The sequence below is a fragment of the Periplaneta americana genome, chromosome 3, assembly GCF_040183065.1.
Source record: "Periplaneta americana isolate PAMFEO1 chromosome 3, P.americana_PAMFEO1_priV1, whole genome shotgun sequence".
Classification (NCBI taxonomy): domain Eukaryota; kingdom Metazoa; phylum Arthropoda; class Insecta; order Blattodea; family Blattidae; genus Periplaneta; species Periplaneta americana.
Window position 1 is genome coordinate 117,425,303 of NC_091119.1, and position 25,865 is coordinate 117,451,167.

Sequence of the window (25,865 nt, forward strand, 5' to 3'; positions counted from 1 at the left end):
ATTCAAAGAACGAATCACTGATTGGACATCACAGTTGGCGGGTTGTTCAATTGTTATGAACATTTTGAAACGCTCTCACAATAAGGGAACACAAAATGACTGCTGCTCACAGCTGTATCTGGCTTCCTATACGATGAAGGAAGTCATTGTGCATGCTCAAAATCGCTACTGCAGTGCTGCTGTGGAAAAATTTTAAAACAGTACTTACTTAAAAAATATGCCGCGTATAATGAAGGTAACATTCTAAGGAGTGAAATACACAACACACATTTTTAAAAATAGGTCATATTAGGTCCCTATTCCTAAAATACGGATTTATAGGCACTATAAAACTTGGAGAGGCATTTTTAAATGACCTATCATGGATTTTGAATTAAGTTCTGTAACTTAAGTACATAGAAATAAAATAAGTAAAAATGCCAATGTCCAACTTCTCATCATTACAATATTAATAAAGTATTAGAAAAAATATCCATTCAGAACTGAAAACCTTACCTTCAGAGTATCATGTCCCAGTCCCTGCAGCAGAAGTGTGATAACTAGCACTGCTGCTCTTCGAACTTCTACTGCTGGGTCTGACTGCACAATGGTTCGAACACACATCAGAATCTGCAGATATAAATCAGGAAAACAATGGACAATGCATCACTTTATGTTTGGTTGCTAGTTTATAATGCTTGCAGTAATGACTGACTACATTACAAAATCTTTCCATACAAAATAATTACATTCCAAGATGAAGGCATCTGTATGCACTCATTACTTCACTAACAAGGGAACCGTCCCAAGTGGGCTGTGGCTATTTGAATAAAAAAATTATACAAGTTAATTTTTGTATGATTAACAACGTGATAATAGTCGCTTATGTCGCTTTTTGTTATTAACGATATATAAAATCGTGAAATTCGAACGCATAGACTTATTCCGTTCTTCAGCTGAATGTGACCGTCTAAGACGGATGCCCTCTCTGTGGCTGAAAATACAGATGGAATCCATGAACACAGTTGTATGATGGTTGTGTCCATGGTTAGACAGTCTGTACTGGGTCTGTATTATTTTCTGTTATGTCCTTGTGTTTCTTTCGTAAGGAACGGACTATTTTTGTGTTTACATTTTGTTTTGAATAGGAAGCTTATATTATGATGTGCATTAATCCCATTAGTGTTGTGAACATTTTGAAACTGGAAGTTGATAAGTTTTATGGTGAAATAGTCGGAGAATGAGCAGGAAGTGAAGCATTTGCTTATGAACTTCTACAATTTATACCTGACAAATATAAAAAACAGAACACTTATTGTAACGTATGACACTTTAGACGTCGATAATGATTCGGATAGTGGCGAAACTTTACAGTTTACATGAAGGATGTGTACATTCAGAATCTGATCTAGGATCTTTCACTAGTGAATACGAACATTCAAGTCCTGAAAAACAAGTGGTCCACACACGAAGAAATGCAAATCGTCGTTGTTCTTCAATAACTCCTATGTGACATATTTATCGATTTTCAGATTTTTGCTCTATTAAATAACTTAAATAGTGAAACAGCAAATAATAAAATCTCCTATATGTGATTATATTTCTTTCTTTCGAAAATTTAAGAATTCCCAGTCTCCTATGTACTACTGCCATAGAATGAATAAATGTGTTTTTCTTCCTACTGAACAATTTTATATTTTGCACATAGGAGTTATTTGCAGGAACAACAACGAAATGTTCTTGACATGTATAAAAAGATTACGGATCATTATGAGAGCCCAAAAGCCCGCGGAAACAACAAGAATCCGATTACATCTACAGCAAAAAAAAAAAAAAAAAAAAAAAAAAAAAAAAGTGCAGAGTAAAATATTTAAAAAATGCTATAGAATATTTTTAAAAAACCTCCCAGTCAAGCATATGGGACACTATAAAAAAAAGAAATGCTACAGGTGTTCAAGGTATCCTGCCAACCGAACCTAATTGTCCACGAATTTAATTAAAAACTGGACTAGCTATATTACTTATGAAAAAAAAAAACACAATTATCGTTACTTGCATCTGAAAAGTTTCTGCGGCGTTTTAAGAAATAAAACAGAATAAGCTCCAGAAAAATAACAAAATTTGATGAGTCTACACTAAATGAAACAGCAAAACATTTGAAAAATATAAACAAAATTATTTTAGAAATCCCATACAATGCTGACTGTGTATTCAACACTGAACAGTCTCCATCTGAATACGAGATGATATCTGGTAGGACTTTATCACAGACAGGTGAAAAGCACAGCCATGATGCAGTTGTGCAATCATTACCTTCTATGACGCATTCCTACAATATACAGGTCCATATTTCATTGGCTGGCACCCTAGGTACTTGAATTTACCTTTGTTTCCAAGAACCGAAAAGAGAATTTGGACCCAAAGTTAAACAAACTATTGAAAGGGAAACTCCATTTAATCTTGCTGTTGATACTAGCAATTCAGGGAAACTCACGAAAAACGATATGGAAAGATGGCTGATGAGTGTGTTCATTCCTGATGTTAAGGATGATATATTAATTCTCCTAGACTCATGGAGTGGACGAACTGATAAAAACATTTGTAATGACCCTGAAATAAAGATTCATTTAAATATTAAAATAATTCAGACGCAAATAATTCCTCCCCCTCCAAGGCCACGTTTGTGCAGCCACTTGAAGTTTACTTTTTCCGGCAGTATAATTATATTATAATTCGGAGAATAGAAGAGTATTTCAGCACAAAATCATAATTAAAAATAGTACAGGAAATTTGCATGATAGTCTTTATAATAAACATTACATTAGGTTGTCCAACATCAGTTCTGTTTCCCCATACTGCAAGAGATGTTAGTATACGCGTGGCAGAATTCTGGATATGTAACAAACAAACTGGACATTGATTTTCGAAATATTCTTAAAACTCTACTTCAAATTAACAGTAGAGAATGTGAAATGGAAGATTGAGAAGTAGCATTTGTTAAATATCTGTACTGTTCCATAGCCCTTTGTTCGAACCACTTCATTTTGAATCCACACTACTTGTGATTCCCTCTCAGCTCTTTACACAATTCTCCATTCTTCTTTTGGAAGCTCATGATAGCCTTGCAAGCTTTTGAATCAAAACTGGTCTATGCTCTGCAAAAAAAAAAAAAAAAAAAAAAAGTATACTTTCATCTCTCCATCAGTAGGTATACATTTCAATAGTTTTTCCGTATTCTTTTTTTAATTTCGGCCAGATGAAAGCAATGTCTAAAAACTACCATAATTGTACATGCACTTCCTAATATTTTCCAGAACTTGCATTCGAATATCTACAGCCATGCTGCTTATCCATCTTTCAATTTAATTTGATACTAAACAACAATTTAACTTCTCAATCCTCCCACACACATATTATTTTAATAATAAATTATTCCTGTCACTATTGTAATCTGTCACAGCCCTCAAGCAACGTGGCACTGAATTAATTAAATTTTTTAAGAAGTCAGGATGAAGCTGAAGATCTTTTCAAACATGGCATTTAGTAAGGAGTCGTAATTTTTGGTCTGCAATTCTGCTTTCTGTGGTCTTTCAGCTAATCTTCACCTTGTTCTTGTCATACATTAATAAATCGAAGAAATACAGCTTCAACCTTGCAGGGTAAGTGCAAAGCTATCTCTTCAGGAAGCATATAAGCCTTCCACATACTTCTGATGCATCCTCTGTTAATGAGAGATTTGGAGTCATTTTTATACTTATATATTTTTTTACTTCATCTTTCTTGCTGAGAAGTTGATTCGAAATATGTATCCGCCACTGTTTTTTTGTATGGCTTTAATTAAATGTATTGTCTTACAGAAAAGGTAATATGCAAAGACTAGCTCCTTTCCTACTATCCGCCACTAGGTCTGCCATGTTTACTTATCAGCATAAAATCAGATGTATTCTGTCTCAAACAGTAGGCTTGGAGCACAGGTGATCTGTTTATATTTCTTAGCCATTTCTGAGCATGAGGGTACATTAATTCCTAAGCCTGGTAACAGAAAGCAAGCAACTTAATATTTGGGAAAAAAGAAATATTGCCTAAAACAAAATTACAGATATATAAATCCGTTATACTAGAACCAACACTGCTGTATGGAGGGAAAAGTTGGCCAGTGACAAATGAGAGAATAAGTACTATATCAGCAATTGAAATGAACTGCTACCAAAGAATAGTTGGAAAAACAAAGAGAGACAGAGTATGAAATGAGAGAATTAGAGGAATTAAAACAGAAATCAGTAGAAGAGAAGTTCAGAAGAAAACAACTAAAGTGGTATGGACACATGGTGCGAATGGGAGAAGAAAGAAAACCAAAGCAATGGAGGCAATGACGGAAGGGAGAAGAGGAAAGGGAAGACCAAGGACGATGTATATGGATAATATTAAGATTATGGCAAGGAAAAGTGGGAAAGGAATTGGGGGAACTGAGAAGAATGGCGAGGGATAGAGAGGAATGGAGGAGATGGATCGAGGCAGACTCGATGCCATGAGGCAAAAGGGAAAGATGAAGAAGGTAACAGAAAGTCACACGAACACAAGGCTTTTCAAAGTGTATTGCAAGCATACTGAATCTGTTCAAACGAATTTAATACTCTAGTAGGAACACAAGAATTTTACAACTGTAAACAGGTATGTTTTCGAACTTACCTCTGTTACAATAGGCCCAATTCTGAATCCTAGTGCTTTGCAAATCTCTCCCAGATTGGACAAACTGGATGCCCTCACGAGATGGTCTGAGTCCTTTGTTCCAACCAAGAAAGCATTCAGCAACATTGCTTTATATGGTGGAACCAGATCTCCTGCAGACAGGAAGAAGTACACATCTTAAACTTTCAACATCAAATGCTCATGTTTAGAAGGTGATGTGTTAGCTAATCCCATGTGCAATATATCCAGAAAAATATTAAGCAAATAATGAATACTGCATCAATCAGTGGAAAGAACAGACATGAATTTAATGCATAACATGGCAAAGGTAACTGGAAAACCAGCAAGATTCGAAGTACAGTGACAACAGATGTCAATAAAATCCTTTATAGTCACATTTATTTTCAGCTGACCAGTTTTCTCAGCTGTGAATTCCATAGATATATAGTTACATACAAGATCCTGGTGTTACTTATAATGTAATCACAAACATGAGAGAGGGAAAAATATTTTACCATTGCAAATATCTTGTGGTATAAAACCCTGTCTTGAGGTTCTGCAAAAGTTAACTGTTTAAAAGACTTGATAAGCAACAATAAGCAAGAAAGTAAACTATGAACAGTCATTAATATTATTACAATATATTTACGTACTAGTTAAAAATTCATTTTTATTGTAAATTTGGATACAATCTGCACTATTTCGTAAAAATCACAACAAACGTATTATGTGGTACTCTTCTTATAACAGGTGCTCCATCAGTGAATACTGAGTTTTGGTTAAAATTCAGTCATAAGCCAATTTAGGGTCGCTAATTAGATTGGTAATAGTCACTCATTTCAGTTATTAGTACGAATTGATACAGCAATATGAAAGTGAAATCCTATATGAAGATCTCCGCGCAAAACCATAACAGCACATTATGGCACTAGTATAACATTATCAGTGGTGGCTTGTAATGAGTATTAAGTGTGTTTTACAATTGAAGACCTCCATTGACAAACATCCTACGTCCATTAAAGTATATTTTTCAGGAGTAAAAGAACTCGATAGGCTTGCAAAATAAGAATTTTTAAATAAGTTTTTGGTATGATTCATGTGTGGCCATACCCAATCTTAATGATTCAATATATTTCAGTGACAAATCCACTGCAATCATTGAGCTATACCTGAAAGACAGATTTGTATAACATATCACTCATGTTAAATATAAATGCATGATAATGAACTTAAGCTATTTTTCAAAACAGAACAATACAATTGTTAGAATATTATTTTTTATTACCTTCGACAGGACATAAATATAAACATTAAAGTCAATACCAATCTAAGTGGAAACGAAAGTCACTTGGGAACTATGAATCATATTCATTTTCTTCAGCAAGTGACTTCAGATTATTAAGCTTCTCTAATTTTACTGACACTATCTGAGAGTTGAATGATTTCAACACCTTAGTTTAACGAATATGATACAAAATCACTTCCTCCTATTGTATCTACAACATGAATCTTCCACAGTGTCGAAGTATGGTATTTAAATATCTTATATTTCGATACAGTGAATCTCTGACCTTTTTACAAGATTCATGTTTTGTAAAACTGGTTCAAATGGTTTCTGTAATCTTGAAAATCAGTACCTTTCATGCGAACAACATCAAATATTGCCTCTTTTTCCACTATGTCTTTCCAGTCACCAGGAGTCTCTACCACTTCTTCTCTCCTATTGATATGTTCTATTTTAATGAAATGTGTATCACAAGGATAACTTAACATAATATAACACACTTACTTACAAAAAACTTTTAGGGCACCCAGAGGTTCACTTCCACCCTCACATAAGCCCACCATCGGTCCCTATCCTGAGCAAAATTAATCCAGTCCCTACCATCATATCCCACCTTCCTCAAATCTGTTTTAATATTATCCTTCCTCTGTCTCGGCCTATCCAAAGGTCTTTCTCCTCAGACTCCCAACTAACATACTTTCTGGATTCATCCATAGGTACTAAATGCCCTGCCCATCTCAAACATCTGGATTTAATGTTCCTAATTAAGTCAGGTGAAGAATACAATGCATGTAGTTCTGTGTTGTATAACTTTCTCCATTCTCCTACAGCTCCAATTATTTTCCTAAACACCTTATTCTCGAACACACTTAACCGTTGTTCCTCTCAAGTGAGAGTCCAAGTTTCACAGTTATACAGAGCAACCGGTAATATAACTGTTTTATAAATTCTAACTTTCAGCTTTTTTGAGAGCAGACTGGATGACAAAAGCTTCTCAACCGAATAATAACAGGCATTTCCCATATTTATTCTGTGTTTAATTTCCTTTCGGGTGTTATTTATATTTGTTACTGTTGCTCCAAGATATTTGAATTTTTCCACCTCTTCAAAGGTTAAATTTCCAATTTTTATATTTCCATTTCGTACTGTGTTCTGGTCACGAGACATAACCATATATTTTGTCTTTTCGGGATTTACTTACAAACCTATCTCATTACTTGCTTCCAGTAAAATTCTCATGTTCTCCCTATTAGCTTGTCGATTTTCTCCTAATATATTCACGTCATCTGCATAAAAAAAGCAGCTAATGTAACTCATTCAATTCCAAAACCTTTATTTTCCTGGACTTTTCTAATGGCAAATTCTAGAAAAAAGTTAAAAAGTAGAAGTGATAGTGCATCTCCTTGCTTTAGCCCACAGTGAATGGGAAAAGTGTCAGACAGAAACTGGTCTATACGGACTTTACTGTATCTTTCACTGAGACATTTTAATTTATCGAACTAGCTTCTTGGGAATATCAAATTCAATAAAAATATTATAAAAAATTTCTCTCTTAACCAACCAAGTCATATAACTTTTTGAAATCTATGAATAAATGATGTACTGTGCACTTGTACTCCCATTTTTTCTCCATTATCTGTTGAATACAAAAAATCTTATCAATAGTCTATTATGCCTAAAATCACATTGGTGATTCCCAATAATTTCATCTACATACGGAGTTAATCTTCTCAAAAGAATATTTGACAAAATTTTGTACAACATCAACTAAAGTCATATTCCTCGAAAGTTACTACAGTTAGTCTTTTCCCCCTTTCTTAAAGATAGATACGATTATAGATTCCTTCCGTTGTTCTAGTACAATTTCCTTTTTCAAAATAGCAAGTATAAACTTATAAATTTCACTAGACAATTCGTTTCCACCCTCTTATATTAATTCTGCTGGAATTTGATCAATATCTGGAGACTTGTATTTTTTCAGTTTTTCTATCGCAATTTCGACTTCAGGAGGTGTGGGTTCGGGTATAAATGGCTCATCAGTTTGTATTTCAATTTTGTCCCGATCATTTCTATTTGGCATATGTACATTTAATAGTTGCCCAAAATAGTTTTTCACCTGTTCAAGATGGAATGAGAGTCTGCAAGCAAGTCACCATTCTCATCCTTGATCGTGTTTATCCTTTCCTGATATCCTTTCTTAAATTCCTTTATGCCTTTATATAAATTTCTAATGATTTTATTCTTACTATTTGTTTCTACTTCATTCAGTTTTTCCTTCAAGTAATCTCTCTTTTCTTTTCCTAAATGTACGATTTGCTTCCCGTTGTTCATTGAAATAATTATCTCTATTCTCCTGGACTGGATCCTGTAAGAACTTCAATTTTGTGTTTCCTTCTTTCTACCACCATGGAGCAATCTTCATCAAACCACGGTTTCCTTTTCATAGCTTCATAATAATCTATGCTCTGCTCAGCTGCAATTTTGATATTATTTCTGATATTTTCCCCATATGTTATCTAATGCCTCCTCAACTTCGTTGAAACTTCCTAAGTGGTAAATCTATTTGACCTGATAATGTTGCTTAGTTTCCTCGTCTTTTAATTTCGGAATATTAATTTAGTATAATATAATATAATACAGCATCTTCCACTCGAAGGTAACTCTGTTACTTTAAAGAAAGTACAAGTACAAAGAAGTACAAAAGTATCATGGGATTGTCACAGTAGGTGCTGAAAATGTCCTCCTCCCTGAGCGTTAATACACAACTGAACACAACATCGCATGTTTCTGAAGGTTTAAATCCTTGAAATATTTGTAACAGGAAATAAATGTCATCAGGGCCACCTTCGAGTAGGACACCCAGTACAATACAATATAATAATATCGTCGGCTTAGAGTGTAAACCTGCTAAATGCCAAAAAGAAAATTTTACAAATGAAGCAAAAAATGAGTTAATTAATGTACTATATATATATATATATATATACGCGAATACTCCACACATCCTAATTTTAGGAGAGAAAATTAAAGGAGTGTTCGAGGTGAAGCGTTACCAACCTGATTTCAAATAATCATCATCATCATCATTGGCATTACGGCCCTTATAGTTTAGCCTTAGCCTCCCTCAGAACATCCGACCAATCACTCCTGTCTAATGCTCGTGTTCTCCATCTTCTAATTCCAACTTTTGTTAGGTCAGCCTGAACGTCATCCAGCCATTTCTATTTAGGTCGTCCGACTTTCCTTCTTCCTACTAGCAATGCATCTAGTAAAGCTTTGGGTGTGCGATTGTTCTCCATCCTGGCTACATGTCCCAGCCACTCTAACCTTCTGAGTTTTATTCAACAACAATGTTGATATCTTTATATAATTCATATAACTCAGCATTTGTTTTGATTCGCCAAAACCCTTGCTCATAAGTAGGCCCAAAGATTTTCCGTAATACTTTCCTTTCCCAGGCATTTAAGATCTTTATTGCCCTTTCAGATAGAGTCCAGGTTTCACTTCCATATACTACTATTGGTTTAAAGGCCTCCCCACACCGACGCGAAATATTCGCACTGGTGGCAAATGTTTCACTTCGCAAAGTTGCCACTGCCTCAGTGTACATTGCGGTATATGAGTGTGTCCACACCGACGCGAAAGTATCGCTGGACGTCTGCGAATCTGCAGCGTTGGAATTTAGATTTGCCGCCTATGCGGTTTTTTTCGCTGTCGCCGTGAATTTTTTTATAGTGTTCTGTGAGAAATTGTAAGGAAACATCCAGTTTTATACGATTTATTCTAGAGGATTACAAGTAAGTAAGGAAAAAGGGCAATATGAGATGCAATCAAATTGGAATTTAATGAAAGTGGTAAGTTATTCACATCTTTAACATATTTTAAGAGAAAAATTCTAGCCTATATACGGCCTGTCTATAAGGAATGATTTCATATTCGCATCTTTGTTGACTTTATCAGTCCTTCAGAATATCATAGCATTGCTTAGTATAGAAATATATTTCTAGACAACCTACCTATATGAACTTTGCGTCATTTAACATCTTACTAAGGTTTAATAGTTCAAAGTTAATAATTTTCTTAGTTTAGGAAAGGTTTCATTCTTAAAAGCAAACATATAAGCCTATACTTAATAGCAATTTTTTGTAAAAACTAATCTCATTCATATTTTATTCCTATGAAATACTCTAGGAACTTTTGTATTAACTAGTACAGAGGAGTTGTTTCAATAAATAGGCCTATTAACTGTTTTCATTAAACCTTACGGATTCGCGCTGTATCTCCTAACATTAGTACTCGCGTTTGGTGTCACTACAGTTCAATCAATAATAATCAATGTTTTGGACTTAAGATAATATTTTTATTTTATTATGCGATATTTGTCTACATAATGTTAAAATAACCGACTTGCAATTAATTTTTAAATATTAAATACAATATGTCAGTTTTCCGAAGAAAAGTCTGAACCTCACAAATGATACCAAGAAGGCACCACTTATGAGGCAACTAGGCCAGGAGATAATGGAATAGGGTGGCCAGTTCCTTTCCCCCTCCATTTCATACATCGCCGAAAAAATTAGCAAAAATCTACACCTAGCAGATACTGCTTCACACTTACACATAAACAGGATAATTTTATTAATTATACGCGAATATCACTACTTGTGGGACAAACCCCTCCCAGATTTTAGACTTGGCATCATCTCTTGTCTTCCCTCTCTTGAAGGACGCATTATAACAGAATCAAAGAAAAGTTACAAAGACGAGACGAAGTAGAGTCTCTTCTGTTTTCGAGATTTTGTTACGCACTCAACACACGTGTATTGTAAACTATTTTTGCACGATCATATATTTAGAACTGCAAATACTGTATGAATTTTATGATAGTCTACTTTCTGCATTGAGAGCACATTTTAGTGAATGTAGCCATTATACATTCAAGGGAGTATTAGTTTGCTAAAAAGTTTAATAAAAGTCAGTATGTTTTTTTTTGTATCTAATGATGAAAAAAGAAAAAAAGAAAAAAAAAATATGTTATTGAGTGGGTTTAGACGTATTATATTACATTATAATAGAAATGCAGACAATTAAAGTATAATAATTGCTTACAAATGTGAATGTATTGATTTCATGCACTAAAATGATTTATATCGTGTTAGGAGTTTGTTGAATGTACTCTCATCAATTCCTAGAAAATTGCTAAATGACTGAGAATCTTCCAATATCATCTCTCTGAGTAGGAATAAAAAATATATCATCAATAAAGGATCTTTTATTTCATTTCACTATTTTCAATTATTTATATGTCCCGGGATGATAATTCATGTTATGAGGGATTCTCTGAATATCCGTTCTTAGGTAATTTATCTTTTCAGATATCTTTAACTTCTTGTTTCTGATGCACTTTTGTATTTTTCTACGTGGACTTCACTTTCTCACCCACACTTCTTTCTTTTTTCTGTGTGTTCTCTCCTCCAGAGCTCTAAGTTCTTTGACAACGTTTGCAACAGCAAGCACAACATCTAAGGCTAAATACTAGGTATCATCGTTCGCCATTTTGATTCGTTTCTTTTAATAATTTAATTAAATGTATTCTAATATTTCAGTTACATTTATTTTAATATTGTAACTACATTTATTTTAATATTGTGATTACATTTATTTTTTAATTGCATTATTTATATTTTAATTACATTTATTTTAATATTTATTATTACATTTCAAAACACATACGAGTAATTAAAATAATTTAAGTGATGAAAGTATTTTGTAAGCGGATTTGAAATCAGACCAAAGATTTCTGTATTAGCAGACAAGAGGTTGTCTTGAGTTCTTCACCAAGTAAAAAATACTCTTTTCTTTAACTCACCGTAACTTGAAAACCAGTAAAGATTTTGAATAGCGGCAACTTTTAAAAGTAATTTCCATTCTTTCTCAACATTTCATTCGCTTTGACCCCCCATCTAACGTGAAAAATAAAAAAGTTTACCGCTAACCACTTCTGAAGGTCTAAATGTCTATTTTGAACAGATCACTTCCAAATTAGTATCTTTTTTTTTTCCCCTGCGTTTTAAAAACAATTTTGATTTCAAAATTTGTTCCATGCTTTCCTCAGACATTACCTGCCAATCATAAAAATAACAGTGCCATTGATTGACTATCATAGGAGCTACGACATGATATTTCTCTGCATACGCGAAATTTGGTCTCTGTCAGCGCTGCGAATATTTCGCGTCAGTGTGGGGTAACGTGCGAATTTCGTTGCCGCTGTATACGCGAAATATTCGTCGCCGCCACGGCTGCGAATATTTCACGTTGGTGTGGGGAGGCCTTTATAATAGTTTCATATATTCTTATTTTAGCTTTTCTTGAAATACACCTGGACTTCATAGTTTTATTCAATGCCCAAAGACCTCGATTCCCAGCTGCAATCTTCTCTTTTATTATTTCAAATAATGCTCGCACCCAAGTTTTTCTTCACTAAAGTACGGAAAAATATGCACAAAGTATTTGCGTATATACGGTGATATAATATACTATGATATAATACATAATATAATATGATATGAAGAGTCCACTGCATAAAAGGGGGAATGTCGTAAATTTGTGAAAAATGAGATAAAGGTTCAGTACTGTAGATCAAAGGGAGTAGAATACACTTTGTCACACTGCAAGAAAGATGATAGTTCCAGATCTACATTGTGCTGACGAATTGGTATACAACACAAAAACGAGGAATATCAAAGTTTAAATTTCATTTCCTGCAAAATGAAATAAATTCAACAATGGACTCTTCATATATAATCTATTTAAGCATGAAATAACTTCGTTGGACACCTTAGGGTCTTGTCATATCATAAACATAGTACTTTATCATGACTTGGAGTTATAAATGTAAGAACTAAACTCCCACAACTGATGCAAAAAGAATATTTCATTCACTTGTGAAGGAGAACAAAGTAAACTCTGCTAAATATCAGAACAAATAACTTCTGTGTTGCTTTCTCTCATTATTATTATTATTATTATTATTATTATTATATTTTTGGTACAAAAAAAGCCTTCTGCTTGTGAATTTCCTCCTTCAGCATTAGTTGTATTTTCGAGTCATAATTTTTGCAGTTTTTTAATTTATCAACCTCGGCACAAGTAGATCGTATTACACACATCTGAAGTCGACTCCATAATTACAATTTTCTGTAAAATATTCATAAACCATCTGTATTTTACATCTACTTTAAGTTTGTCGACAGATATGCCAACTTTTACATGCAGATAGGATTCTGGCTCAATCTTTTCCAGATAAATAGTACATAATTTCATAATAATAAGTATCGGTAAGTCTTTTTTTTTTTTGTGTTGGACCTTCATAGTGACTCAATGTCACAAGTCTACGTCAATTGAATATTCCCTTCAAGGTCAATGCATAGTTGTTGCTTTGATTCAGTCACAAGATGTTTATGGCAAGAGAAGTTCCAGTGAACTTGATCCGCTGCATGCTATACCCATGAATCAAAACACTGACTTATATAATGCTATTTTTACTACAGTAAGTTATGCTTAACACTAAGTAGATTAACCCCCAATACAATATAAATGTTTTACAAGAATAAGCATTATGAAGACATTAAGCATAATGTTTAATATATTGTGCCTGCACAAAATAGTTTAACCCTCTAAATGAACAACTGTTCTTCAAAAAATTATAAAATAATATGGACATTACAAAAACGTTGGCTCATACATGTTTAATACATTTTTTTTTTAACCAATGGTGGGTACTTGACTTACGTCATTCACTCATATGAAGCCAGTTATGCAGACCAATTTACCGACAGAGTCGTTGCCCAGGGTGCGTCATAGGAGGCTGGTCTATGCTACACCTGCTACGAAATGATTATGGAGATTTGTTGGGATGCCACAGGGGAACCAGAGCTTCCCGAAGAAAACCTGTGTTACCTGAACCACGGGCTCACCCAACACTAGTTATAAATCAGGGGGTACACTGAGGATCGAACCCAGATCCAAGGATTGTAAGTCCAGCTCTCTAGTCGTGAGACCACTGTGGTGGCTACATGTTTAATATATGCTTCCGCAAAATAGATCAACCCCCAGTACAAGACAAACATTCTTTAAAAATTAAAAATACATGTTTTGGTGACACTGGTCCAAATATGTTAAATAACTATGCAAAATAGATCAACCTTCAGTACAATATAGCCGTTCTTGATAAAAACTAGAAATATACCCATTATGAAAACCATTAAATATAATATGACTGCACAAAATAGATTAATTCCCAATACAATACAGTTGATGTTGGAAAATATTTATCATGCAATGATCTTTCGAAATTTAATATACAGTCAATGAAACAAAATATTTATGCAAGTTATATTTTCGGTACTTACTGGACTTCACACCAAAGATTCTGAAGTTTAATTATTTCTTTCCTCCCCCTCCTCATGCTCCTCGTCCTCTTCTTCTTCACTAGCAGAACCTTCACTATCACTGTCCCTAAGATTTATAATAATGCGTTCAATTACACTGTCCCTGAAATCAGTGGTGGCAAATTTTTCGGGATGTTCCGTAAGATTTTTAAGACACTTATATACATTGTAAATGATCTTTTTGCTGTGACTTCGCAAATCAGACTGTCCCATTCATTTGCCTTTTTTAACTGGTGTACTATATGTAGTGGATGATCCAGCTCATCTTTCATAGTGCCAAAATAAGCAATAAACTAAATCAGGTACATAAAAATGAAAAATAACAGGGTAATTAATGCAGTAGATACAATTTTAAAGAGCAATGACATTGCACAATTAACACACTGCTTTCAATAAAAGATTTATCTGTTCCTTATACACATAAAACACCACTATTTAACACTGCCTGACATCTGCTGATTCAACACAAGCATGGGCTGGATTACAGATAACACATCCACTCGCAACAGTGCACAAAGTTTTAAAGTCTGAGGGGTGCCGGCAGAGCTTCAGATGCATATTGTGCTGATGCAGAGTATAACATAAAATATATGTACACATCCATTCGTAAAACTGTTCTGAACTGAACAAAATACTAATTTCTGGCAGAGTCTTTGAAACAATGTGAAGTTCAGAATGACTCGTCTACTAGCAATAGCTCTTGAATTGAAAACTGGATTAAGTTCTGGACTTGGGATCTTATTTCATTCAGATGAAAATATTTTCTTCAGAAACAGACTTAGGACATTTCTTTTTTACAGGAACATAGTCTAATTGAAACACATGTTGGGTATAAAGCCAAATTCGGTAAATTTTGGACTGGGATATTTCTCAATTCAGGTCTTCAATTGTGAACATGTGTAAAACAACTTTCCAGTTGTGTATTTTTTAACACTACCAGTTGCGTACTATTATACAAAATGCAGCTGTAGATGTTATGTATTCTTGTTAGTAAAAACGGCACACATTAATCCAATCACTGTAGTGAACATTTTGAGAAATGAAAGCTTCACAAAATATGTTACTGTTAATGAAGGACTTGCGGACAAATCATTCCAAAGTACAACTTATTGTTATATTGAACACAAAAACCTATAGTCATATAATGGGTTGCTAGGAGTAATGAAGTACTTTCCATAACCTCTCTTACACAAATCTCAGCCTTACCTTCCTGTAGTGCAACCTGTTTTTACAAATGAGGCTCTTAGGATTGAGTCACAGCAGTATAACTGTTCCAAAAAAAAATGGAGAAAACACCATGCTGTCTTGCCATAGCGTGCATAACATCCCATAAGTGGTGAAGAGGGGATATGGTAGATAGACTTGTCTGACAATCCTCCTGCCTAGGTCATATTGACTCTGTAACTAACAGCAGGTGTGGTTCTCCAAACAATTTGGGGGTTACATATAGGTGATTTAACTGCCATAATATAAAAATATGGTGCCTATGTTAAAACAATTATTGGGTTGATGCAAAAGTTTGTACCATTCTTCCGCTGTGACAAAAGTTTTTATTTGAGATTACAAGAAAATTTTCGGATATTTTGAGTAGCACCTTGTATGTGATGACATAGACAAATTCAATGAAAATTCCAACATGAAAATAATGTTGCTTTAAACAGCAAGCACACTTCATTCATTCAGCCCAGTTCAGTCTATGGCATATTTGTTTGCATCAACGAGACGACACACTGCATCCATCTGTTTCTGGTCTCTCTTATTTCATCATTGATAGCAGAAAGCTGTGAATCTGGCTGGACGAGAGTATAATGTAGGCAATGACAAAGCACACGCATATTTCATAACTGTCAAATTGTATTATAAAATAATTACATATTTAAGCAATTTACAACCTGGCTGACTATCTCCTATGAATTTACAACCACTGCCAAACCGTGGTAATCTCCCATGAATTTATAGTCATTGCCAAACTGTGGTAATCATCACTTTGATCGTAAAGAAGAGGACATCTTTTTAAGATTTCAATTAAAAATTCCTCATTAATGCAATTAATTTCAGTGAAACTCTAGCAACAAATGCAGCAATTTTTTGGCTTAGCGTTTTCTGCATATGTCATTTCTTCAGTCTTCAGTCAATTTTACTAGTAGAGGCAAATATGACTGGACGGACAGGAAAGTGCGGAAGACAAATGAACTGACCCAATGTACAGCTAGACACTTATTCACATTTCAAGTAAAACATCAGAATCAAATGAACTGAACTGAGCTGAGCAGATGCAGTGTGCTCACTGCTTTATGCTGACAAAAAAAGACAAAACTGTAGTATGAACACAGATGGCACAAATTCCTTCTACAATAATATCCATGATTTTTTAGATTAACTACTATTCTATTAACTTCCGTGATATAGTTGGATTTCATTAAGTATTTAGTTGAAATATCAAAATTCTTCAATTTCCTGTTAATGTTATCACACACATGATTTGTCAGTTACTATAACACTCCAATGATGTGTAAATACTATCTGAACTGTGTTTATGTCACAAACAGTGCTTCAATTGTCTTTATAATCTAACTACACAACCAGTGGGGCATTCACATGTAGAGATCCATTATATTTTGCAATGTTATAATTAATGGTTAATACATTTCTAAAGCCTCTTTGTAGCATCAATGGAAATGGCTATGTGATAAATTCCATTTGGAAAGTGATGGTACCAGCATGAATTTGAAACACAGTTTTGATATTGCAGAGAAATATCCTGGCAAATTTTCTCTTTCACTCTGGAACAAGTTCATTTATTGTGCATCTGGCTTCAGAAGAGTACCATGCTAACAATTTTAATGCCTCAAACATCTAACCTCATAGACAGAGCATCCTTATTAACATCTTAACTAAAAAATCATCTTTTCACTCTAGAAACTTACCCAGAGACTTTGTTACCCTGACAAGAACTTCCCCAACCTTCATTTTCAACTCTGCTGAACTGTTGTTGTTATCAGTCACTTTCCTCTTTGATCTCATCTCTTCATACTCTTCAACAAGTGCCTTAATTACTGTGTTAGGAAACACATTGGCCATCACTGCCAAACCATTAATGGATGACAAGTAGATAAATGAGTCTTCATGCTTCAAGTTTTCCTGAAAGTGTTACAAAAAAGTTAGAAAAAAATACTAGAATTAAATATACTCTTTCTTCATTGCTGTGAGAAATGAAACCCCACTTTCATAATACGAGGGTCATTTCATAAGTCATGGCAACCATGTTATATCTTCGGAACATGTAGCAACACAGTCCAGGATACACATTTGAAAACCTGTGTTATATTCTAGGGAATGTCACTCCCAGATGGCATCTGTGTGCATTGGTGGCTTGTTAACAGCACACGAATACATTAGTGTGCTGATGGCTGTGCTCCAAGATGGATGTAAGTAAAGTTGAACAGCAGTCATTTTGGGAATGAAAGCTATGATGTTCCAGAGTGTCATCCTGTTCATGAGGGCCACCTATTTTTATTTTAGTAGGTTATTTTACGACGCTTTACCAACATCTTAGGTTATTTAGCGTCTGAATGAGATGAAGGTGATAATGCCAGTGAAATGTGTCCGGGGTCCAACACCGAAAGTTACCCAGCATTTGCTCATATTGGGTTGAGGGAAAACCCCGGAAAAAATCTCAACCAGGTAACTTGCCCCGACCGGGAATCGAACCCTGGCCACCTGGTTTCATGGCTAGACACACTAACCGTTACTCCACAGGTGTGGACCAGGGCCACCTATCATTGCCCAGTACTACAGATCATTTCTGTTGTACCTTCTGTGTTGTACAATTCAGACGAAACGTCCAGCACTGCTGGACAATGCCATAATTTCTCCATGATAATGCTACATCCTACATTGCAACATGTCAGGGACCTTTTACAGCATTGGAGGTGGGAGATCTTGGAACACCCTAACTACTTTCCCAATGTCAATCCATGTGACTTCATTCTCATTCCACAGCTAAAGAAGCACTTTGTGAATGAGGAGGACATCTTAACAGCATGTCAACGACAGGTGGTATACACAGCTGAGGGTATTCAACACCTTCCCCATCATTGGCAAAGATGGATTATTTCAAAAGGTGTTAGCAGTGGTGTAATGTAGGTAGACCTACTTTGTTTCCTTTTGTGTATAATAAAAGCGATTTCTATTTACGCATCTTTCGATTATCCCCTGCACATTGGCTCCTGTGCTTGGGTCCCATTTGGTGCTAGCATTGCAAAGCAGATTCCAGTGACCTTCAAGCAAATATAGTGAATTTCCATTGCTGCAACTTTATTGGCCAATTTAACACAGGTGCCATCAACGAGTACAGAATACATAGAGTAGACACTAGCATCTTCATACCATTGGACGGAGTGAAGCCGCTTTGATGGACCTGATGCCATCTTGTTGCTATCAAAACATTGCAAAATAGTTATTACATTATAGAAGATCTTATGATAATAGGAATTCCATATGTAGGCATCTTGAAATTAGTTCATTTATGAATTAAAACAACGATGCAACACCACAATCAACTGTCCATGTGCTAAGCGGGAGTCAATGTTTCGGTAGCATCATGATGGCGACTGTCCACAAGAGCGGCTTCACCTCCAAGCTGTTCTTGTCTACTCTATGTATTCTGTGCTCCTCATGAAACAATCCTCGTATAATGCCATGTTCCTACCATTAATTTAATCTGAGTACATACTAACTGACACCAATGAATGCTACAGGCCCAGACTATTTAAAATCACATGACCACTACATTCTCATTGCACTTGCTTTTCTGTATTTTTGGAAGTATTTTAATTTGACTATATTATGAAATAACAATACAATAATCTTTATATGCTTTACTCTACTTGCTAGACTGGCACAGTTATAATTAGTGAGACCCAAGAATAAGTCCAGTTTTGGATTTAAATCATATAAAGTACCAAGTATTTCGCAGTTCATGATTAAGTATTTGTAGCTCAATGAATAATTTAAAGCTAACACGTTTTTCTTAAGTAATATCTAACAGCAACACAAAAATAATGAAATATGATTTATATTTCAGTCGATTAAAACATTACTTTACATTTTAACATCAACTGTATGTAGTTTTAGAGGTTAATATTCACACATTGTCAGCTGTGTTTAGTAATGATTATTGTATAAACCGTTGCTTACGAGATTATACAAGCTGGCGCATAGCGCTTGAAATACGAGTCTAAAGTGGTTACCTCGTAATGCCAATTCCGCCGCTCGGAGCGCTGTTCAGTCCTAGATATTCATAGCAGAACACTTAAATGACATTGACATTTGGGACATTTAAAGGGCTCATCGTTGCTTATTAAATGCTTTGTACAATAATTTATGGTCAATAGACGTAATTTCAAAACTTCTACGTCTCAATTATATTAAAATGAATGGCTGTCGCTCTTGATATTAAAAGATATTACATATTATAAACTAAGGTACTACCTTTCTGTTGTTCAATTCATACACTGTACCTTTTCGAAAATAATGGAAGAAACTTAATATATTTTACACGAACACTGTAGTCTACCCTTTTCACGTATTATTATTATTATTATTATTATTATTATTATTATTATTATTATTATTATTATGATCTAAGGTACTGTATTATCTTCCATTTCCCTGACTTCATATTTAATCATTTGTAAGTGGACCTAACTTATTCCTTTCTTTTTTAAAAATATATTGACGTTGAAGTGTTATGATTTTTACTAATGCAAACAGCAGTCACAAGACATGATTAGTACAATTGTACGATTTTCGGTACACCATGCAGTGATAATTGTACTTTATCACAACGAATAATTGTAGTAATTATTATTTATTTATTACTCGTCATGTCGTATTAATATTTGATTTGGCTTGGAGGATGAGGGGAATACATTACACTAAACTCGGCATCATAGGCAGAGTTATGGGGGTATGGGGGGTACTGCCCCCCAGACTTGTTTGAACTCTTTTTTTTTTTTCTATTAACATTAGAAAATACTGAATGCAAAAGACTTTTCTTGCTTTTGTTTATGATTAAGTTTCTGTGCTTAAATTGACGAATTAATGTCTTCAGATCATGTGTCTAGACTATAATATTTATTTTATCCATGACCATAACGAAAAGCATGCCTTTACTAAATACTGTACTTTTGCGTTTTTAAAGTAGGCTTTTATTCAACATTACTTTATTCCACTAGTGAGATAAAGACTTTACCTCACAGTTTGAAATTTATCTCATTGTTCATTAGTATTTTCCTAGTACCCGGGCACACACGTATACTTTTTCATTCAACTATTACTCAAGAAGTTAATATATTAGTTACTAAATGTCACTACCTCTACTTCTTTATTACCATTTCTTAAATATACATACACTCAATCTCCTTCTCTTTTCTCTATCTACTACATCGTAATTTGTGCACTGCATCCATATATAATATGTATTTTTTTTTAATTTGTAATAATTTACCTTTTGGGAGGCAAAGAGACTTGAACCTGCGAAGTTGGGTTTATACGATTTTATAACAACACGTGTTAGTCAACTGAGCTAAACAGACACGATGATTAACTACTTTTTAATATTTCTCTTAAGTTTACAGAAGTAAAATTTGAAATTATTTTAATCACATTAGTCCCGTGAACGCTTCTAAATAATTCCTGAAACTTCAAAAAGACGAAGATACACGTTTAAAATGAATATATATATATATATATATATATATATATATATATATACACACACATATATATATATATATATTAAAATTATATAATTAATTATAATTTGTTATTTATCCAACGCCTTAGATACCATTCTTCACTAATCATGGCCTCCTACATCATGACCTACCTAGTATACGTTATCGATTCTAAAATCCATGCCATGATACGTGATTATATGAGGATTTATTTTCAACATATTTTCTTTTATAAAACATAATTTTTCGTTATGATCATGGATAAAATTACGTATGGTACTTGTGAGCGTGATCTTTATTGTGCTCGTCTAATTTAAGCACTCGGCTGACACCTCGTGCTTAAATCTTTCCACTCGCGCAATAAAGATGCACTTAACTCACAAGTACCATAAATAACTATTAAATTTCTGAATGTATAAGAATTTCTATACCTCGTTTGAGGAATGGAAGCACTGTAATGTTTCTTTTGCAACAGCCTGTACTCCTGTATTAGAAGTCTTCAGCGGCCATCTACTGAATTAGCTGTTAGTGAAAAAAAAAAAAAAAAACACACACACAATAGTCCCATTTTAAGGGAGTGAAAATTTTCAGTAGTTTTGATAAAACAATCATAGTCCAAAGATTTTTTTTGTGAAAACAACCATTTTCCAGGAAGATGGTACGATGGTAGCATTTACAAATAATATCCCATTCATAAACAAAAGCAAGAAAAGTCTTTTGAATTCAATATTTTGTAATGTTAATAGAAAAAAAAGAGTTCAGACAAATTTGGGAGGGGGGATCAGTGCTCCCACATACCCTCCCATAACTCTGTCTATGGTTATGCTCAATTATAATTTGTAGTAGACCTACAGTTGAAGCCCTATACAACTTGGTCCGAAACATCGTGGATATGGATGTAACACTATAAGAAACATGCACTCCAAAAATACTTTTATTAAATGATCATATTCCGATATACTGTACCACGGTCAAGCTATAACATGGGAGTAAGTAAATGATATCCCCCGTAACCTCGTTATATCGGGATTCTATGGTTTTACTTCCCCCCCCCCCCCCAAGGAAACAGTTCTCTCTTCACCTATGCTCGGCATGCTCAACATTAAAATTGCATTGCTGCGTATGTTGTATCCTAAATAATGCAAATTGTATATGTGTCAATATTCAGCAGTAATAATTAACCACTGTCGTGGAATATTTTGCCACTTGAAGCTGTAGTCGGGTGGTCCAGCGATAGTAAGATATTTTTCTCCTATATAAGTTATAGTATAGCTTCATCTTAGATATTTCTATATTTCTTTGAGATGTTTAACATACGCGACGGGGATCAGCGAAGCGCGTAATAGGCTCTTTATTCACTCAGTCTGACAGGCACCTAACGCATTTAAAACCAGTAGACGCGAGGTAGGTTATCGAACTTTAGTATAGCATAAAGGGGTTTTTCCCGTCTAGGAACGCGCTTGTAGCGTTGTTTGAAGCTTGCAAACAATAGTAGCGTCTGGTGAGCGCGTCACCTTAGTGAGTATTTAAAAGGATGGCGTACCGAGACGCGCCCCCAGACGATTGCTGGCCTGTGAGCCGAGCTTGTATTTCCCCAGACGATTGCCTGCCTGTGAGCCGAGCGTGTATTTGCTCAGAATATTACCGGCCAGTGAGCCGATCGTGTGTTTGGTCAGAAGACTGCCGGCCAGTGGCGTGTTTACTCACTTATACAGTCTATGGCCTGTGAGCCGATCGCGTGAGTACTAATAATATTACCGGCACTTGTTCCGATTGTGTATATCTTATCATTCTCAGTTTTTCAGCCGATCGAAGTGATAAAGTGTAGATTTCGCACCTTTTAGCTTTGTGATTTACTCAAAAAGTGACAGCAGCGATTTTAAACTGGCGTTAGACGAGACGCCGAAATCACACGGAAGACAACAGCCAGTATTCCGTCGCTTGGACTCAAGCAAGGGACGTAAGCCGAATAAATATACTTAGTGGAACTTTACTCCTTGGTTTCTTTTCGTGTGAATGACAAACACATTATATCCTACACCCACAAAACCACAAGGTCCCTGAGAAGAGATCACCTCTACTGGGGGACAGCATCCGTTCAACTGAGCAAACCGACTTCTGCTCTGTCGGCGACGCGGCAGAACAAGAAGAGGGCAACCGTCGCAATTGGCGCAACCAACACGTGCCACCAGGTAAAACCGTCGCAAATAACCTCGTTATATCAGGATTCTATGGTTTTACTTCCCCCCCCCCCCCAAGGAAACAGTTCTCTCTTCACCTATGCTCGGCATGCTCAACATTAAAATTGCATTGCTGCGTATGTTGTATCCTAAATAATGCAAATTGTATATGTGTCAATATTCAGCAGTAATAATTAACCACTGTCGTGGAATATTTTGCCACTATAAATGATGATGGTAAATCATACTCTTTTCTTCAAATAACGCTACTGATTGTCTTAAGGCAAGACAAACTAAGAACTATACTAGTTTGATGATGATGATGATGATGATGATAATAATAAAATAATAATAATAATAATAATAATAATAATAATGTCTGAAAGTAGAAGACACCGATAGTTCACTTTCAGCAATTATAACAAATTAGAGGGAATGAAATCTGATGGAAAAACATGGAACTGAAAACAATCAACTTGCCAAAGTAAATGAACCAGATGAACAATGTAGTTTGGAAGCAAAATTTTTAATTGAACAAATTCAGACTTTCGGGAAACAAGATTGTAAATTCCATTAAATGACTCTGAAAATCTGCATACTGATATTTAACAAGTCATCAATAAATCTCAAATAAGACTGTAATATGCTTATGTTTATAATCTTCGTACTCGATCTGTAATGCAAAATTAGAATTTTCACGATACACAATGCTTAGTAATGGGACTATTCATCATTTAATAGGACTGCGACGCGAACCTAGCGGCAGAAATTGTCATGACGCTCAGAGACCCACTCTCGATCATGCTATGTGCCAACTTGTATATAATCTCGTAAGCAACGGTATAAACACAAAACGATATATATCAAAATGGAAGCATGCTGCTGTGATCACCAAACGAGCAATTATCCAGGTGAAACAATAACGTTTCAATAAGTTCATCTCAACAGTCAACTTCAGTGAGCAACTTCAACTTATAACTTTTTAAGGAAAACACAGAACAAGCAAGCTGTTTTTAGTAAAATACATCTTACAATGGTAATAAGGTCATAACATCTGAGGCAGAGATTGCTAATGACTTTACTTTGCATTACTCCACGTTACAGAAAAAGTGTTCTTATGTTAGAACTCGAGATAAATTTATTAAGAAATCCATTGGATTACTTCAGAAATGCTTATATTCAAGTGAAACTCATGATCTATTTAATGCAGACTTTACACCTGCTGAATTGGACACTGCAATTAGGCAATTAAAAAAAAGCCCCAGAAGAGGATAAAATTTTCTCTGTTTTTCTACAACATATGGGTAAAAAGCAAGGCAAACAATGTTATGTTTATTCAACAAAGTTCGAAACTCTACCATACCATCACAGTGGAATAAAGCAATAGTAATTCCTATTCTGAAAAATGATAAAGATTCATCTGATCTCTCAAGTTGTAGACTGATATCACTCACTAGTATAAATTCTAAAACCGTGGAAAGAATGGTCAATAACAGGATTATTTGGTATCTAGAAAATTACAATTTAATTCATCCAGCGCAATTAGGCTTTGAACAGCGTCAATCTACTGAATAGCAAGTTGCCATCTTCAGCCAGCATATAAAAATTAGCTTGGACAAAGAAAACATAATGACAGCTGTCTATATAGATTTAGAAAAATGCTTATGATTCGGTTCGAAAATACAAACTACTCCAAAAATTATGACAATGTGGTATCCAGGAGAAAATGTTACACTGGATTAGAGGCTGCATTACACAGTGTTTCTGCAAGGTGAAATATGGTGCAGAATAGTACAAGCAAGTAAAAGATGGACTCCCCCAGGGGGGGGGGGGAAGCACACGCACACACAAACACAAGCCCCCCACCACCCCTTCATATTCAGAATCACTTAACCACCTGAAGTCCTCTACAGTGATGATTTTGTTCTGTAGACATCAGTATCCAAGAGAAACGCAAAACAAAACACAAAAAATAAACTGAACAGAACTTCGGAAAACATTATCAATGGTAAGGGTGTACGTACTGAAAATGCCATGGCTGTAAATATATCAAAATCTGCTTATCAAATCTTCTCATTATGTCATAAACAAATGGAGCCCCACATCACATATAACAATCACCTCTCAGGAACCTGAACAGTTCATATCCCCACAAAACCCAATGATGATGATCTCCATCCAGCCCTATACCGATCTCATAGAAGTCTGCAGGAAGACTGAATCAGATCCAGCTATACTAAAACTCAATGCTATTGAAACAATAAACACACAATTTCCTTCCACTGATTGGCTTACACAGATGGGTCCAAAATTGGCAGCAACAGCTGTGTAGGAGTAAGTCTCCACTGCGAAATTTTCTTTCACTACTCATCCCTTGGTTACATTCAGTCTGTTTTTAATGGTGAAATTAGATCTATACTTATTGCCCTTAACTAATTAGCATGTAGAACTTCAGAAATTAATAATTTTATTATTCTTTCTGATCTTAAAGCAGCAATACAGTCTACAACAAATATCTTCAATTCTGCCACCACAAAGGACA

At 34.8% G+C, this 25,865-nt stretch overlaps 1 protein-coding gene across 4 annotated transcripts in view; it reads right to left on the reverse strand.

Annotated features, from left to right (window-relative positions):
- Window positions 1–25,865, reverse strand: part of Tango6 (transport and golgi organization 6) — an 84,716-nt gene that overhangs the window by 8,012 nt on the left and 50,839 nt on the right. For 3 of the 4 annotated variants that reach the window (XM_069821384.1, XM_069821386.1, XM_069821383.1), the window contains 3 exons: window positions 17,331–17,544; window positions 4,669–4,820; window positions 496–609 (listed from right to left, as the gene is read on the reverse strand). In XM_069821384.1, the coding sequence (XP_069677485.1) occupies window positions 496–609; window positions 4,669–4,820; window positions 17,331–17,544 (480 nt within the window). Of the gene's footprint in view, window positions 1–495; window positions 610–4,668; window positions 4,821–14,364; window positions 14,471–17,330; window positions 17,545–25,865 lie in introns of those variants that run through there. The other variant, XM_069821385.1, reaches the window with a different exon arrangement.